Below are 18,690 nucleotides of genomic sequence, written 5' to 3' on the forward strand. Positions count from 1 at the left end.
GTACAAAGTAACTTCTATAATTCTGGCTCTCTTAGCTTAATATTACGTTCTCTAGTAGCCGGATATGGTACAATATAATACAATAAAACAGTGGTGGTTGTAACTGCGTGCAATACAAAAGTGGAAATGGTTCAAAATCATTCTGAGGGACTACATACACGTGGATTTATATTATAATATTATCTAATTTCATCACCAACCACAATCACAGTATAGAGACAGTATAGGCTTTCAGGGATAATAACCCCAAGTTTTTCCACAAAGACTACGACAAGTCCACAAGGATAATCTAGCTTTGTGTAGAACTTGGTAGAACTCCCTGCAAATGTCCATTCCATGGATTTTATCTAGTATTACTCCTAGATATTTGACTTCCTTTAAGAATGAGATTTCTTCACCTTGGATAGTTGGGCGGATTAGTCCACCCAACTTATTTTGCAATTAATGAACATTTTTTAAATTTAATCTTAATTTGGTATTTTTAGTTGAGAAATATTGACTGTATATCAATACCATACAAAAATTCATAAACGTTGATTAGTTCCTATATTTTATAATAGATGGCATGAGCGATGTTATTTCCTTATCATTAATTTTTACCATTTTTTTATAAATCACTATAAATTTCAAAAACAACTATAAATTCCACCCAAAAAATCACACGAAATAATTTAAACCATATTGAGTTATTTAAATTTATTTAAAAATATTTTAAAAACACCCCCTTCTCCTTTTTTAATAACTTCCAATAATTCATCATAGATGGCATCGACAATTTTGTTTCCCGAGCGGCCATATTTCCTTCTTTTCCAGTTGTAGCTCGCAAAGTTCGCAATGGGTCATCAAAATATTTGGTATTCTCACCCCAGAAAATACGGACAAGGGTCCAGATCATGGTAAGTTACCACTATATTAATTATTTTCACCCCACAAACGATTTAATAATGTAAACAGCTTAACATAAAAAACCTAACCTCTAAATGAACAACACACGTGGATTCATATTAAAACGATGTTTTTTATTACTTTTAATCTTATTTTTCAGCCGAGCATGTTCGAATAGACACGGATTAATCCGTAAATACGGTTTAAATATCTGCAGGCAGTGCTTCAGGGAGTACGCCAACGATATTGGATTTAAGAAGGTAAGGGTTGTTTTTGCTTTCCCATGTAAGATATTAATTAATTTTGTTTGCGTTTCAGTTGGATTAAGTGATCACCAACAAGAATTTCACAATTAAGATGTTATGATTGTTTTATTGTAGGTTCATAATTGCGAAATTCACAATAAAACACCATTTATTTTAAGTTAAAACTTTAATAATTGTTTTATTTACATTAATACTTGACAAATAATAAGTAGTTTAAGTTGTGATTCGTTCTATTGCTTTCTTTGCAAATTCTGATGTTCCAAGTCGTTGAGTTACATCAGCTACTAAAGCCAGTAGGGACCGTTTCGGTGGTCTACAATATCTCCTTCCACTTTCTTGACAACATAAATTTGGAAAACAGTCAAAGCTGGATTCGCAGGGTTTTGGGAAAATATCTAGATTTGGTGGTGGAGGTGGAGTACATTGCATGTAACTTACAGCACTTTTTAAAGCTAAAAAATTAAAATAAAAGATTTATTTGGGGGGATTTTATTTGTCTTACGATCAATAATTAATTTAGGTGCTGGTATTTTATCTAAATCAGGGGCAGCTGTGCGGCAATAAAATTTAACTTCTCCATTAACATTCGGTTTTTCTGGACAACAAATTCTTGGGTCACAATCTAGATCAGACCCACATTCCTTAATTTCTGATAATTCAGGAATTGGATCTGATGGACAAATTCTTTCGACAAGTCCGAATAAAATCGCTAAAAACAAATTTATTAACAACAATATTTGCAGAATTAGTTTAATTTTCGTGTACGTTCGTGTGATAATTCAACTTCCGGTGGTGGAACTCCTAGAACACATTTTTTTTTACAACAAACGTAACTTAGTCCTAAAAGCGTACTGCAATCCTTATTTGTATCACATGGTAAAGCAAAAAATGGTAATGAAGCTGAACGATTTGGACAAACTAATTTAATGTTCTTTGGTGTATATCTTCCAGCATCTCTTATACTATTTTTACCTATAAAATGAAATTAAAGATTATTTGATTAACGTTTTTCTTTTTTTTTTATTACTTTCTAATGGAACTCCGTCTAAACACCTAGTTCTGCAGCACAATGATGTTGGGCCAGCCCCCATAATTCGACAATCATTGTTGCTATCGCATGGTAATGCTAAAAGGGGCACTGGTATCTTTCTACTTGGACATGTTAGCTTTACATCTGAAATTGCTTCATTTTGTTCTTCTAAAAAGAGAAAGTTTTTGTTAGATAGAGTAATTAAACAACGAAGAGGCCTTTCAGTTATGTGTGCTAATCCCGTTTGTTTGAAGTGAAGTTTTTGCTGATAACATCTTTTTGAAAGAGTGTTGCTTTGTTTTATTGTTTGTACAGGAAGTTATGTAATTTTTTGAATCAATGATAAACATTTTCTAATAACTCTTAAAATTATATTTTCATTTTAATGTTCAGCATATTCTTAGAATTAGTGAATTTTTGCTTAGATTTCGCATTTAGTAACAATTATTAATTGGTATTTGGTGGTAGAAGTAAATAGATCATATTCACATTCTTTTCCATGTATAAAGTTGTAATTTCGATCAATCACTGCAAATAGCACAATACTCATGTTATTCAGAGGAGTTTGCAAGATAAAGAAACGAATATTCTATTTATTCTGGTACTCTGCTAAAATCTCCCATTCAAGGAGAAAAGAAAGTCTATACAGTTCATGAGGCAAAGATATGAGTTAGTAATATTTGGGGATCAAATTACCATCAAGCTTTGGAAATTAGCATCCCCATATTCTTGATTTATAATGGAAACTAGTGATGGAACGGATAGTGATTTTGATTTTTATTTCCACAAGGATCCTTCAAGAAATTAATTGTATAGCGAATTTTGAAAATTGCAACATCGAAAATTTTAGCAAAACTTCAAACATAGTTTTCTCAAAAACTAAAAGTTATTTTTCAAATCGGGTTGGTTCATTGGAAAGAGGACACTTTTATTAACACTTTGGGAAATTTTCATACTCATATTCCAAGAAATGGATTCTATACGAATCTTTAAAACTTAATCGGCGAAAATTGCAAAATACGAAAAAATAGTCGATTATTTCAAAAATTTATTTCTTAAGAACTAAAAGCGATTTTTCAAAACGGCTTGTGGCATTAAAAAGAGGATACTTTAATTGATAATTGGTGATATTTCCACAAGGATCTTTCAAGAAATTAATTTTATAGCGAATTTTGAAAATTGCAATATCGAAAATTTTAGCAAAACTTCAAATATTGTTTTCTCAAAAACTAAAAGTTATTTTTCAAAACGGGTTGGTTCATTGGAAAGAGGACACTTTTATTAACACTTTGGGAAATTTTCATATTCATATTCCAAGAAATGGATTTTATACGAATTTTTAAAACTTAATCGGCGAAAAATGCAAAATTCGAAAAAATTGTCGATAATTTCAAGAATTTATTTCTCAAGAAGTAAAAGTGATTTTTCAAAATGGCTTTGTACATTAAAAAGAGGATACTTTAATTAATAATTGGTGATATTTTCACAAGAATCCTTCAAGAAATTAATTTTATAGCGAATTTTGAAAATTATCGACGAAAATTGCAACATCGAAAATTTTATCAAAACTTCAAATATTTTTTTCTCAAAAACTAAAAGTAATTTTTCAAAACGGGTTGGTTCATTGGAAAGAGGACACTTTTATTAACACTTTGGAAAATTTTCATACTCATATTCCATGAACTGGATTTTATACGAATTTTTAAAACTTAATCGGCGAAAATTGCAAAATACGGAAAAATTGTCGATTATTTCAAAAATTTATTTCTCAAGAACTAAAAGTGATTTTTCAAAACGGCTTGTTGCATTAAAAAGAGGATACTTTAATTAATAATTGGTGATATTTCCACAAGGATCCTTCAAGAAATTAATTTTATAGTGAATTTTGAAAATTATCGATCAAAATTGCAATATCAAAAATTTTTGCAAAACTTCAAATATTGTTTTCTCAAAAACTAAAAGTTATTTTTCAAAACGGGTTTGTTCATTGGAAAGAGGACACTTTTATTAACACTTTGGGAAATTTTCATACTCATATTCCAAGAAATGGATTTTATACGAATTTTTAAAACTTAATCGGCGAAAATTGCAAAATACGGAAAAATTGTCGATTATTTCAAAAATTTATTTCTCAAAAACTAAAAGTGATTTTTCAAAACGGCTTTTTGCATTAAAAAGAGGATACTTTAATTAATAATTGGTGATATTTTCACAAGAATCCTTCAAAAAATTAATTTTATAGCGAATTTTTAAAATTATCGATGAAAATTGCAACATCGAAAATTTTATCAAAACTTCAAATATTGTTTTCTCAAAAACTAAAAGTTATTTTTCAAAACGGGTTGGTTCATTGGAAAGAGGACATTTTTATTAACACTTTGGGAAATTTTTATACTCATATTCCAAGAAATGGATTTTATACGAATTTTTAAAACTTATTCGACGAAAATTGAAAAAATTGTCGATCATTTCAAAAATTTATTTCTCAAGAACTGAAAGTGATGTTTCAAAACGGATTTTTATTAAGAAGAGGATACTTTGATTAATAATCGAAAGTGATAACAGCGACAGTTGTTAGTAATGAATGTGATGATAAAAAATTTGCTGAACAAATTAAGTTAAAACATTGTTTTTCTTCACAAACTGAATGTTAATTAATTTTTTTTTCTATTAAATCCTACAAGAGTTTAAAAAGTAAACAAAACTATAGTAGCTAAATCTTTCAAAAATTGAAACAAAGTCTAATAAATTTAAATATTACAAATAAACCCCAATTGATTAACAGCAACAAGTGTTTACTCAAAAAGAGTCCACATCATTGCTCCAGAGCATGCTGAGAATGAGACGGTAGTAGCTTGTGGAAATGCGTTAAGACAAGCCATTCCACCCATGATTTTATTTAAAGGTAAACGACAAAAACCAGAATGGCTAAATTCTATGCCACACGGAGCAGTAAATATAGACCGATAATAATTATATAAGTACATAGCGTATTATATAAATGGCGATTTTAAATTGAGAAGTAAAGTAATTGAGTTTTCCTCGATAAATCATTTGATTAATACTTACCTATAATTTAAATATTTTTATCGTTATCAAATAAAAATATGAATTGGAGGTGAATACATTCACTAAAAGTATGCAATGTATCTCCTCCGTGTTTACCTTGATCTAAATAGGAAAGGTATATTATTTATTAAACACTAACAAGGAAGTAACACTTCCTAATATTTCTTAATTGAATCTATTTAATAAAATAATATTATATAATTTGAATAGTTTTCCTACCTTTAGATAGTGCTCTGGCGCATAACTCGAAACTAAAATAAATGATGAAAAATAGTTCACAGAAATTCATTATTAATGTAAATTTATTAAAGCAAATTTATTAATGTTTCGAAGATCCATAAATATAGGATAAATTTTCGCGCTCACTCAAAACTATATATTTATTTACGAAGAACTATTTGCGAGAAATTGCGACGTTGTTACGCACCTCTTATCTTCCACCTCTCTGAAGAAACTGTCCGTATTCAGCCAATTTAAGAAACGTCCAACCAACCGTAAATACTTGTCGATTATGCAATGGATTATGTTTGGTCTTCTAAGGTCAGTTGTTTTCTTAAATTGAAATTTATATAAAAAAGCTTTTTATTGCTTAATGCTTAATTAATTAATTTCGTGGTTTTCAAAGATTTTTTGAGAATAATAGACGATGTTTTCTCTGTGTCATGTGGTTATAAAATAGAAAGATTGAACATTTCTTTAAAATAGGAAGTCTTTTGAAAGACATAATCTTAACACTAATGATTCAAAACTTTCACCAAGCCACGCTAAGCTTATTACATCAGATACGCAAGTAACGTTTTTTTTTTGTGTTCCTTTCAAAACTATATCACCACAAAATGACGAAGCGTTTCTTTGAAATTTTTTAAAATTGGGTGTTATTTCAAAATTAAACCTTCCTCCAAGGGCAACAAACGGATATATTATACAGTTAATTTAAAATATCTGTGTGTTACCCCCCATTACTATTTAAACCTTAATTATAATTACAATTTTATTAACTAACATGACATCTGTATAAATATGTTACAAACATTTAAAGAAAATAGCTACGTTTTTATACAATAAATTATGTTCAATTTGAAAAAAATCAATACAAATTCACTCAAGAAACAACTTGAATATCACAATTACAAAATGGTTAAAAATTTGGATTTTAAGCATTACTGGTTCCAGAGCGAGCCCTATTTTGCATTTGGGCGTTTAAAATCATCAGCTTTTCTCCCAATTTCGCGTTGTGATCTTTTAAATGTCTTATTAAATCAGCCTAAAACAATGAATTAAGTAATGTTTTATAATTAATGAATGAAACAAACCTGTTTTTCAATGAAATCAAAAAACTTATCCCCTCGTTGTCTATAACCTATTTCACCATGAGCAAAAGAATCAACTGATGAACAAGCGTTCCATTCTTCTTTTTGAACATCAGGAGGAGGTTTTTGAACGTTAAATTTAGCAACAAGAACTGAAAATAAATTTGAATTTATTAATAAAAATATATTTTGATTTAAATAGTTTTTTTCTTGTTTCAAAGTTGCCTAATATGCTAACTTCACTATTAATTAACTGTCAAATTTAAAAGTGACTTACCAATGTATCTGATGTCAATTAAAGCAATAACACAAAACTGAACGGTCAAGGTAAGACAAATATATCCAATAGGTGAAAAAAAAGTTCCATTTAAACAGTTTTTGGTGAAATTATCTCCATAATAATGTTGCATCAAAGTTTGCAATAATGCAACACAAGCAACCATCAAACTGACCATGTATAATGGTAACCTATAAAGTACTTGTGTTTTCTTATAAAAATCCAAATAACCATTCATTCGTAAAGCATAATGTTTCATTCGTAATATTTGATCAATAACCTTAAAAAAAAAAATTAAAAAAAAAATTTTTTTTTAGCTAATTAAATCTTACTAAAGTTAAAAGCCATAATCCTAGTTCAATATAAATCAACGTAAAGTACTCTCGGCAATTAGAATCTTTTTCCGGGTGAATTATAGTATAAATAATGGCTGTTATTTCAAGTCCTAAAGTCGTAATTAGATGTAACGTTATTACCGGGATACTCCTCAACGGTTTAAAAACACCATAAGACTCCAAAATCGGTTCCAAATATTCCCTTTCATCCATATTTTGCGATTCACTGAAAAACGTTGCTCCCTAATCCAAACACAAAAAGATAACAATAAACCTAACCTCACTTTTGGAACTGTCAAAAACGAAGTCAGTTTTTTTTTACTTACACCCGAATTCGTGTTTAAACTACGCGTCAAACTAACCATTTTATCATTATTCGGATCAAAATCATGAAAACTTTATTTTAGATAAAATAATGTTAGATTTCTTGTAAAATGATCTGTTTTGTTAGAAAAAAGAAATCTTCGTATTGCTATGACTACTCTGATGACTTGAAATTTGTAATGGGTGGATTTCAATGCATTTTGTCCGTGTTTATGCATCGGTTTAAAAATAATCATGATATAAGCTGTCGTTGGGTACTTGCATAACAATTAATCGCCATCCAAAGGCAGAAATAAACGTTTTCCGTCGTCCTCATTATCTTGGACTTTGAGCTTTTATAACGAGAACTTCGAAATATTACAAATTGAAGCAATTTGAGTTAATTTCGTTTATGGAAGTATCGATTTGATTTTTATTTGCGTAATACGTCTCTTGCTGAGACAATATTGAAGAGTTTTAGCCTTGAAGGGTGATCTAATATGATTAAATTTAATCTAATAGAAATTATTGTTTTTCTTGATGCAATTTTTATGAATTAGCTTAATTCATTTTAACGATTTATACATTTTTTTGTGTTACGTTACTTTTATGCAATTATATATTTGTTAATTATTTAGTAGCTACAGGAAGAACAACACATCTCTTATTTGTGGATCTCACCAAGGCATATGACAAATTGTTGATTGATCGCAAACGTCAATAAATGTCACGTTAATCAAGACGGTACAAGAATTTTATTATACAGAGGGACAGAAGCAGCAGTAAAGATAAACAAATATCAGAAAGTTTCAACATCACCAAAGGGCTCTGAAAAGGATGCACATCGTCATTATTCAACATATATGTGCAGATTGCTCTTGATGAATGCAGAAAGAAATGTAGAACTTGATGAACAAACAACGCTGTATAGCCTACATTTTGCTGAAGACCAAGAGGTAGCAGCTCAAGAAGAAGAAGACCTTGAATATATGGCAAAAAAATTAATCGAAGTATACGACCTATGGGGGTTGGTTACGAACGTAGGAAAAACACAGTATCTTTGCATGGGGGGAGAAACAAAAGATCTTAATTAAAGGATGCGAAGTGTGCACTTATTTTGGGACTAAGATGAACCACAATGGAAGATTTGAAGTTATAGTCAACGGGGCAAAAACATAACAAAAGCCATAAACTCCCTTCTTTGATCAAAAAAGATCTCAAAAAAGAAAACAACAACTGCAGGCATGAAAATTGATTAAATAACATATCATGTTCTACACCACGCTTTTTTCTAGGAGAAAAACATGTTGTCTTTCAAAAATAAATACTTTTTTGTCTCCGGAGTAGTTTACATTAGGAGTGGGTTGATATGGTTTTCCAGGTCGCAAAACGCATGACCAAAAGCTTTGACGATGTCTTCGCCGTCACAAACTCATTCCGCCTCGGTGAAAAATTCGATGTAGTGTCGCGATTTGTTTTTGTCCACAGTCGATGGTGCGCTTCAACAAACGCAAGATATACCGCTTGTTGAATTTAAAATAAATAATAACGAAAGAAAATTAAATTTCAATTTAGAAGTAAGTTTCGAAAAAGTTTCATTTTGGCTTATTAAAAAAAAAAAATTATTTTTTTATTGAAGCTCAATGCATTTTATAGATAATAATAAAAAATAACTGTTTATTATTAAGCTAATTTAAGCTGAAAATATTATTTTGTTTATTTTTTGGACTTATGTGCTTTAATAATAATTTTTAAATAAATTGAAGAAAACTGGGATAAAAATTAATAAAAATGCCTGAAGAAAAAGGAAATGAAAACAAAGAGACAAACGAAGGAGATGAAGATGATTTGTATTCCGAACCAAAATCAAAACCAAAATTGATTAGAATTTTAACAGTTTTTGCGTACATGTCGTCTGTTTCAATGGCGGCAATTCTTCTTTCGATTTATTACATTTTTATGTGGGAAGGACAACCTAGCTTAGCGAGGAGAACTGATCCTCGAATGGAATCTATGATTGGTCATTCATCAATGATTCGCGAAGAAACACAATTAGAGCAAAATAAATCTGATGCTGCGAATATTGAGGAGTTTACCAAAAACTATATAAATGTTACTTTTGACTCATTAAAAACGGAACGTGAAAGAGAGACGGAAAAAGATATTTTAACAAATGATGTAACCCAAGGTATTCAACAAGATAATAAAAAAGGTGAGCTTTTTTTTTGGTGCTGTTAAAGTTCGAAAGTCAATATTTGATGGCAAATATACGGTTGAGGGAAACCTGTGGCAGGAATAAAAAGAGGTGTTTTAATGCCAATCCAATTAAGGGTTGACATACATATGTACGAGTTCCGTTGACCTATATTTTTACCTTCTTTGTGTTAACCTAACCAAACAAATCTATTTATTTTTGAAGAGTTATAAAACAAATCAAACAAAGTAAAGAATCACTTTGTTAATTTATTAATACAATAAATCCTTGCTATAACGGATTAATTCTGGATATCTCTAGCTTTAGAACTAACACTAGGTCTAGAATTAGAAACATTCGGATTTAGCCATCTAGTGTTAGTTCTACTTTTAGTTTAATAAAAATGTACAACAATTTAGCGCTGAATAACAGTTAAAACTAGAACTAACGCTAGACTTAGAACTAGAAACATTCGGGTTTAGCCGCACGTCTCTCAAGACGGCTAAACCCGAATGATTCTAGTTCTAAGTCTAGCGTTAGTTCTAGTGATAGTGTTAGTGCAATACTAGAACTAACACTAGACCGAGAACTAGAAACATTCGGATTTAGCCGCACGTCTCTCAAGACGGCTAAACCCGAATGATTCTAGTTCTAGCTGTTGTGTTAGTTCTAGTGATAGTGTAAAACTAGATCAACACTAGATAACACTAGATCTAGAACTAGAAACATTCGGGTTAAGTATGACTTAAAAATATTTTACTGTATCTACCTTTTAGAAACCTTTCCTTCTTTGGAACTTTTCCAAAAAATTAATTACTCACCATCAAATTTATTTTCATCAATCTTTTATACAAACCAAAAATTTAAATTTCAAAGTAACTGTATGTTATAAACTTTAATTCATAATTTGAAATAGTTAATAAATCTTAAAACACTTTGAATTTTGTAATTCGAAATGTCCCTCAAGAGGAATTGCGCACAAAGAACATCGAGGAATTATCGATTCGTAAAGGTTGGAAATAAAAATAAAAAAAAAGAATGAAAATAAATGCGGCCTAAATTCGCGTACTGACCTCGTAGAAACGTTAATAATCGACACAACCCATCGAACATGTTTAAACCATATTTCTGGAAGTGCTACAAACGTAAACGTTCACCTATTTTCGGACGATCGGCGTCGCAAAAGCTCGCGCTCCGCAATTAGTATTAAAATTTTTTAAATTAAACTTTTTTAAAAGAGATAAAATGTCGGGAAAGATATCTAATAACAGTTTGAAAATGAACAATGACCCACCCGGTGCGTGGTTGAAAGCGGGTTCGGTTGATACAAGTGTAAAATTAGCTGGTGAAGAGGCGAAGGATCGTTTATATGAACCAAAACATAAAAAAAAATTAGTGAGGGTTTTAACAGTTGTTGCGTACGTTTTTTTTGTATCGTTGGCCGCGATTATGTTGTCGTTGTATTATATTTTTTTGTGGAAAGGTTATCCTAAAGAGGTCGGTTATGATCGCCAATCAGGTACAACGATCAGATTTCTAAATAAATTTTCACTAATGAGAACATTTAACCTATTTTTATGTGTAATTTTTTTTTTACAATTTAATGAGATATTCTTTTTTATAGAGCGTAATTTAAACGAACCTTTAAGAGACACATCTGGAGGAAATTGTACCACCAATTGAAAAATCTACACTTCCAAACCAAACATTATCTAGGTCTAAAAACAATTTGAGACCAAAAACTAAATGTTGATCATTATTTTGTCATTATATTTACTGATACTCAGTAACTTATTTATTGTATTTATTTAATTGTAGAAAATAGGAATTAAATTATAACTATTAAAATGTACGTCTTTATTTTTCTTTATTTACATTAACATTTTAATATTTTTAACTTAATTTCCATCAGTTACTAACATATGAACCGTTTTTTCCGATTGTATCATTTTCGCGGCTCTTTCTGTACTAACTATCGTTGCTAATTGTTGGGCGTCATATTTTGTATAAAGAACTGTTACTGTCATGTTGGACATGCTTCCAATCTTTTTATTCATATTAGCTTCCTGAAAACATTAACACATTACTCCAACATTTTTTTAAAACACTAAGACATACCTGCATAAAATTACATATTTCATAATAAAAATGTGGAAAAGTTGGTGGTTGATAAAAAACGATGTGACGTATTCCTTTTATACGAATTCGATTAAAAAAATGATGTCTTTCTGTGTATAAGAGAAATTGAACATCACCGTGGAAGAAAATATCTCTTGCTCTTGCTATTTTAGCCTCCTACAAAGAAATAGAGATAATCTAATTAATTATAAACTTTTGCAGCATGGATTATTGCAAGCACATAAGGAAAATTATCTTTTAAATAAGGAATAACACGAATTTGTTGTATAAACACTAATGTGCTATGTTATATGCTAGAGCAGTATGAAGCTCGGACTGCGTTGATGTTTGTATGTGTTCTAACGGTGGTCCTGGTTCCACCCACGATAAGCTCTCAACCAAAACATTTTGGCAGCTAACAATGTTTAAGATACAAAAACATTACCGTGCTCCAACTAGCTGCAGTCATGCACGTCTCATTGAAATAAGAAAGTTTCACCGGACCTTGTACAAGAAAGCAAGAAGATATATGATTAACCATACAAATAACCATCAAAATATTTTAGATTATATAGTATACTGATGATATGATGAAATTGTATCATATTTGATGATGCAATTTTCACAAAGAAAGACATTTTTCTCGAGAAGTGTTTTCAAGATTGGCTAAGCGATTATGGAAAACTGGCAACGTGAAGCTTTGTTGATTTTCGTCAGGCGTACGACAGTATACACAGAAAGAAGCTCTATAAGGCAACTTTTAAAATAACACAAAGTCTGAAACAAGGAGATGGGTTAGTGCAGACTCTTTTCAACAGGAGAAGAATGCGGTATAATAAAAATGTTAGTGGGAAGAAACAACTTACTAACATACAAATCAGTACAGGGTGTCCAAATTTCGATGGGCTTGCAGGGCATCTCAGTTATTATGAAAAATAGAAAGTTGCGGCTTTCGCGAACCTGAGTTACTTTTTTGTGAAACTTACAATGGCGCAAACCTTTTTCAGATTTTCAGACACCTCCTGTATCTCGGCTAGGATAGGAGATATCTTTCACTGGATCTGACCCTTGGACGAACGTATTCTCTTTATAAAGAAAATACACTTGAACCTGTGAATTTTTAATGAATGTTTTTACCTACGTTTCCATGCACCCATCAGTGATTCTTGGAAAAGATGTGATCTCTTTCATAAGAAAATTAAATGTGCTGTGAGTGAACAGCTAAAACAAGAATTGCAACGTGAACAAGAATTACACCAGAGGAAATGCCAGACAAGGATTAAAAGACGATACGACCTTGGCAAAATCATCTGACGTCACTGTAATCACCTTTGACTTAATGAAAACCCTACCTACCCATGTGTTGAGTACTGGAATAGTGTATTACAAGAGACAGCTTTGGACTTTTTGCTTTGGAATTCACAACATGGGGACAGATGATGCCTGCATGCTTGTTTGGAAAGAATCTGATGCTTCGCGAGGACCCCAAGAAATTAGTAAATCAAACAAGTTACCTTTTTAAAAATTTGTGGCTACTAAAAAGTAGTCATGTATTCTGACCAAAGTGGAGGACAGAATAGAAACATAAAGATGTCGTTGTTCTGTCAGTATGTTGTATCTCACCCGGATTTTACTATTGAAGAAATAGACCATACATTTTTGGATAGTGGACATTCATATTTACCATGTGACCAAGATTTTGGTCTAATAGAAAAAAATAAAAAATTCTTCACAGAAATATAAGTTCCAGAAAACTGGTTCGAAGTAATTAAAACAGCAATCATTCAAGATAATACGGATGAGTGGAAGTGATTTTTTCTCTTCCAAATAGCTGGAAAAAATATAACCAACAGAAAAATTTCGGTTAGTAACACCAAGATGGAGTGGTTAAAAGTTCAGTGGCGAAGATTCCATAAAATTCATCAATTCTCAATTTTTTACAAGTATTCTAACAATGAAGATGTTCTCTTTAACGAAGTCAGTGTTAAAAAAAGGCAGTCAGTAACCATAACACAACTATATGCATTCGAAAAATCAACCATAGCTGAAAGAAAAAGTTGCACTTCATCCCGCACTTTTTATAACAACCTGAATTGCTCCAACAGTGACAGAGAAGAGGTGTATTATGATGAGACAGATGATGAATAGCTCTTGTACTATGTATTTTGATTGATTTTTGTATAAACTTGTCCTAAAGTGGTGTAACTTGTTTATTATTTTAAATTGAACCAAAATATTAGAAATGCAGAAGTGATGTTACCCACATTTTTTCCTATAATATTAACTTAATAAATACAAAAATACACAGAAATTGTAAATTTGAAACTTCTTTTTATAAATTAAAAATAAAACAATTAAAATACTGTTCACAAAAGAAGTTAAATTCAAAAAAATATTTATCAAATTTAAAATCCCCATTTTGCGCTGACGGCCTCATTTATCCTTCCGATAAGTTTATCCGCCGGATGGTTGTCAGGTAGATTTATCAAGTATATAGAGTAATTCAAATTCGACCCCCACCATTGGGATCTCAGAAACCATAAGAGATACAGAAATGGTTAAATGGGGGCAAAGTTTTGTATCTTAGAGCTCATCAGTTTTCAACAAAGTTTTTGGATCCAGCCGTTTTAATTTTTAAAATATGGCCGAAAAACAAAAAAGCGACTTTTTCGTTTTTTGCCTATAACTTCTTTATTTTTCGTTTTTTTCGTGAATCTGAAAAAACATTTTTAAAGCAACTTTTTATGAAAAATGTAATGACACAACCACAAATTTACTCAGACGTTTCGTTTTTGTGATACTATCATCAGGTTTACTTTTTCTTATGAACGCCATATTTGATTTTCACACCAAAAAATAGAATAATTAATTCCGATTTCAATGATATGTCACACAATGTATTTCATTTAAAAAAACATTGAATTATTCAAAAAAAAAAAAATAAACCAGATGACAATTTGAAAAAATTATATATAATTTGTGGGGGTCGAATTTGAATTACCCTGTATTGTGGAACTGGTCCTAAGTATATGATGCAAACATTGTAAAATGAGAAAGCTTTTAGTATTATGACTTTAATAAGTTTAGATGAGGATAAAAAAATCTTCTTTTGATTATTAAAGTTAATTATGATGTCAAAAATGATATAAATTATAATAAAATAATATAATGATATAAAGATATCAAAGATTCATTACTTACCTTTGAATATTCACAAATTTGTACAAATCCAATATCTTCCTTTTTAAAATAATTCCTAATTTTCACATAATCAAAATAACTGGCAACATAAATCATTGTCTGTTTCATCAAGGGATCTCTTTGTTGTGGTAAAATCTTATTAATAAAAAAATCAAATCGGGCATCAATCGAATGTTCAACACTATTAACATTGATTTTTTGAAAAACGTGTGGTAATTGAACAAAGACTTGGCCAATAGACCCAAATTGAATTTCATTTACCACTTTAACTTTTCCTGCATAATTAAAACACTTTTTATTAAATATCGAATTTATCTCCGGTAAAATGAGCGATGAAAAAATTAAAGTTTGGCGATAATATTTTGCCCAACCATTTAAGCTCCAGTGGCGAACTCGCGAAAAATCTGTTCCATGTGAATCTTTTGGTTGTAAATGGATGTGATTCATAATGTGAAGAACATGGTCCCAATTTTGCATAAGAAACAATTCCATTTGGTCGAATATTAATAATTCAATTGAAGCTAAAAAATCAAAATCTCGTTCTGATTCACCTTCAGCTCCAATTATCGTACGTAAACCTAAAGGTGACGCTATTATTATGTCAGAAGAATAAAAAGCTGCATATAATTTTAAACTCTTTTTTGTTACTGTGATTCCAATCTTAAAATCATCACTTGTATTTCCAGAAAATGTTAATTCATAATCTTCAGGTTTTGGATTCTTTTTAGGCATTTGTAATTCATTACCTGTGTAGTCTTCAATAAATCGATTTTTATTTATAACATTTCCTTTATCCTCAGTTATTAAAATATTTATTAATAATTGAATAATTTTATATGCAGATGATTTAAATGGTACTATAATTAAAATTTTAGGTCTAACAAGACCTTGATCTCTAAATTCTTCAGGAACATCATCTTTTTTAGACAACCTCGCATTATGATGTAAAACTTTCGTTCGCGTTTTTAAAATATGATTCACAACATGTAAACAATAAACAAATCGGATTTCTTCTGCATTATCAAAAGTTCTCCCAGGAAAATAAAAATCTTGGTAATTATTTATTATAGAAAAAATTTCACCTTGCAATGAAGTTAAAGGTATTGATTTTAATTTATCATTACTTGATAAAGAAGTATTACTTCTAATTAAATTATCTTTAATTTGTGATTTTATAAATAAAGTTTCGTATGTTTCTTTATTTAAATTAATTTTTTTGGGGATTTCACCTGGTAAAGCAAATATTTTTTGTTCAAGGATTGTGTTTGATGTCACATTTTCATCACTTTTTGATTCTTCATTACATTGTGGTATCTGAATGATTAATCGATTCAATTTTGACCAATTTTCTATGGTTGTTGTTGATGTAGTAGGAAGATTTTGAACTGAATTTAATAAATTAGGGCTTAATTCAAACAATAAATGTTTACTAAACGGATCTTGACATGACTCTAAATCATTGTCTTCATTTTGTGTTTCAACATCATCATTTATCTCAATTTCTTCATCATCTTGATTCGTTTCAATCAATTCATTTTCATCTTTATAATCACTTTCCTCTACAAAATCTTCTTCATCAAAACTATCATTTAAATCATCGCCTGATTCATCTTCGTTACTCTCAATTTTTTTTTCGTTTGAGTAATGTTTAAATGTTGATAAAAGTTGTTGCATATTATCAACGTTATCATCACTATCCGAAGAAAATGTTTCTGGAGTATTTTCGATATATTCTTTCTTTCGTTTTTCATTTCTAACATCTTCGTTAACCTCTTCAACTTTTCGTTTAGTTCCAAAATTTCGACGTTGATCTTTATTTGAGTATAAACTATAGGTTTTTCGTTCTTTTTTAGGTTTGCCTTTTTGATTTCGCTTTTTCTTACGATTATTAAACTTATTTTTACCCATTTTGATTTAAAATGTACTGTTTATTTGATTATTTTGACATGTGATGACTTTTAGGTTAGGTTAAAATACCAACATTTGATTCATAACCTTAACCGCCATCTACAATTGAGTAGTGGAACTTAATTGTTAAAAAAAATAAATATTTTCAAATCTTGATTTTAATTCGTAATATCTTTTTCGTTTACGTTTTTTAGTGTTATTAACGTGTTCAATAACTATGTCGAGCAATTTACCGCCGCAGGATCAAGTTATACTCAACTTTAATAAAGCTCGCTTTTGTGACGTTTTCGAAGGAAACTATAAATGTTTTTTGGTCGATGGAATAAATCTAACTATTTAACATTTTCTATTTGAAGACATAGAGCTAAGTACTCATTGAATTGGATTACAAGGATTATCTGCGTGATGTTGAGAATACCATCATTTCCAATCCCAATTAGTTTTGATCACTTGTAAAGAGTAGAAGAAGAAACTCCATCTCCCATCGAGCTTTTTGCAACAGATGGGATGGGACAGCAGCAGGTGTCTTTGCTAAGAAAACTCTGCTCTACCCTGACCGGAAGAGATCTACTCAATTTCTGGGAAAATCAAAAAGTGACTTGATGCTTCTCATCCACTTCCTGACCGGACACTGCAGGTTACGTAAGCACATGTATTACATAAAGCTGGCGAATACACAGATTGTTTGTGACTTTACCAACCTCGCGTACTTAATGGAATCAATTTTTTGAGTACCATGGCTCCAAATTTCGGATATAAGGAACATATCTTTCTGTTCTATATTAACGTTCATGAAAAGATTGGGCTGGTTTTCTGACCTTGAATGAACAGTAACTGTAGGGCCCGCTGAGGCCTAAGTGCTGTGAAGAAACTCACCCCCACGTAAAACTACATACATACAAGAGTAGAAGAAATGTTGAGTTTATTAAATGTTGCTTCAGAACTGTTCGGAACTGCAGAAGTCCAGGCCTATACATATCAATTTGATGATATCCAACGCTTTGCGAATGCTAGGTTTTGTGAAGAGATCCTCAAGTTCTTTTACAAGTGTTACTACAATCAAAATACTGCACTTTGCTTTCGTTTACAGTACTCTTAACTATTGCAGTGTCGTTTGGTGCTCGCAGTAACAAACGTACATATCCAGGATTGTAAGAATTCAAAAGAAGTTTGTTAAATACTTATGTTTTAAATATTCAATACAACACTCTGGCTATGACTCTTCTTGCAAACAATTCTTCTTCAAGCTTATACATAGTATATGCATGCACCATCTCCTATCCCTGAACCGTCCACTTCTAAACTACCTTCACGGTTTCTTTCCAAGTCTTCTTCATCGAGAGAATCATTATTTCTCAGGTTCAGATCTAGAAGAAGTTTTAGAACATAAGCTAACGACCCAACCCAAGAAAGAGAACACGAATTTTATAGATCTCTTAGCATTTCCGACAATAAAAACTAGAAGTAACACTAGTACGGAGATGAAAACGTTTTTGTGTACTAAACATCGTAAAACTAGGATGTGTAATGATCAGAGAAAGAAAGTTGAAGCGGTTTCTTTGTGGAATGATGTTATTCATTCTAGAATTTCGGAAATGTCTGCTAACGTTTTGAAAAAAGTCATTAAGGCATTAAAGAAGAATTTCTTTTTAAATAATTAACTAAATTGATTGATATAATATTATTATTGCTACCGGGAGTGGAACCGTCTCCTCACCGGAAGTTGGAAGCTGGAAGTTTTTTCCAGCGTAAGGCTACCTTTGAGGTCTCCCAACTATTGATGGGAGACCTTGA

General features: G+C 30.7%; 5 protein-coding genes across 9 annotated transcripts; 2 read left to right on the plus strand and 3 right to left on the minus strand.

The window, feature by feature from the left end:
• The first annotated feature begins 784 nt into the window (after positions 1–784).
• On the plus strand, positions 785–1,324 carry LOC111423789 (ribosomal protein S29). The gene is made up of 3 exons (XM_023057144.2): positions 785–896; positions 1,046–1,145; positions 1,204–1,324. Exons 1-3 carry the CDS (start codon positions 835–837, stop codon positions 1,210–1,212), a joined length of 171 nt encoding a protein of 56 aa, XP_022912912.1. The 5' UTR covers positions 785–834; the 3' UTR covers positions 1,213–1,324.
• LOC111423786 (uncharacterized) lies at positions 1,299–6,135 on the minus strand. Its single transcript, XM_023057138.2, has 5 exons — positions 5,470–6,135; positions 2,179–2,349; positions 1,917–2,123; positions 1,654–1,860; positions 1,299–1,603 (listed from the first exon to the last, which is right to left on the minus strand). Exons 1-5 carry the CDS (start codon positions 5,537–5,539, stop codon positions 1,365–1,367), a joined length of 894 nt encoding a protein of 297 aa, XP_022912906.2. The 5' UTR covers positions 5,540–6,135; the 3' UTR covers positions 1,299–1,364.
• Positions 6,136–6,223: 88 nt separating this feature from the next.
• LOC111423787 (transmembrane protein 192) lies at positions 6,224–10,523 on the minus strand. 4 transcript variants are annotated; one of them, XM_071197209.1, is made up of 5 exons: positions 10,491–10,523; positions 7,170–7,415; positions 6,838–7,117; positions 6,564–6,712; positions 6,224–6,514 (listed from the first exon to the last, which is right to left on the minus strand). In XM_071197209.1, exons 1-5 carry the CDS (start codon positions 10,506–10,508, stop codon positions 6,404–6,406), a joined length of 804 nt encoding a protein of 267 aa, XP_071053310.1. In that variant the 5' UTR covers positions 10,509–10,523; the 3' UTR covers positions 6,224–6,403. The 4 variants fall into 4 exon arrangements, with proteins under 4 accessions (XP_071053310.1, XP_022912907.1, XP_071053311.1 ...); XM_023057139.2 differs by lacking the exon at positions 10,491–10,523 and adding an exon at positions 7,499–7,590; XM_071197210.1 differs by lacking the exon at positions 10,491–10,523 and adding an exon at positions 7,499–7,576 and having other exon boundaries at positions 7,170–7,398.
• Positions 8,538–11,521, plus strand: LOC111423788 (trp-interacting inaF-D). 2 transcript variants are annotated; one of them, XM_071197211.1, is made up of 4 exons: positions 8,538–8,717; positions 8,771–9,052; positions 9,242–9,687; positions 11,294–11,521. In XM_071197211.1, exons 3-4 carry the CDS (start codon positions 9,267–9,269, stop codon positions 11,350–11,352), a joined length of 480 nt encoding a protein of 159 aa, XP_071053312.1. In that variant the 5' UTR covers positions 8,538–8,717; positions 8,771–9,052; positions 9,242–9,266; the 3' UTR covers positions 11,353–11,521. The 2 variants fall into 2 exon arrangements, with proteins under 2 accessions (XP_071053312.1, XP_022912911.1); XM_023057143.2 differs by having other exon boundaries at positions 8,538–9,052.
• Positions 11,512–16,965, minus strand: LOC111423785 (U3 small nucleolar RNA-associated protein 25 homolog). Its single transcript, XM_023057137.2, has 3 exons — positions 14,989–16,965; positions 11,788–11,964; positions 11,512–11,735 (listed from the first exon to the last, which is right to left on the minus strand). Exons 1-3 carry the CDS (start codon positions 16,894–16,896, stop codon positions 11,568–11,570), a joined length of 2,253 nt encoding a protein of 750 aa, XP_022912905.2. The 5' UTR covers positions 16,897–16,965; the 3' UTR covers positions 11,512–11,567.
• Between the last annotated feature and the right edge of the window lie 1,725 nt (positions 16,966–18,690).

The sequence above is a fragment of the Onthophagus taurus genome, chromosome 7 (assembly GCF_036711975.1).
Source record: "Onthophagus taurus isolate NC chromosome 7, IU_Otau_3.0, whole genome shotgun sequence".
NCBI lineage: Eukaryota > Metazoa > Arthropoda > Insecta > Coleoptera > Scarabaeidae > Onthophagus > Onthophagus taurus.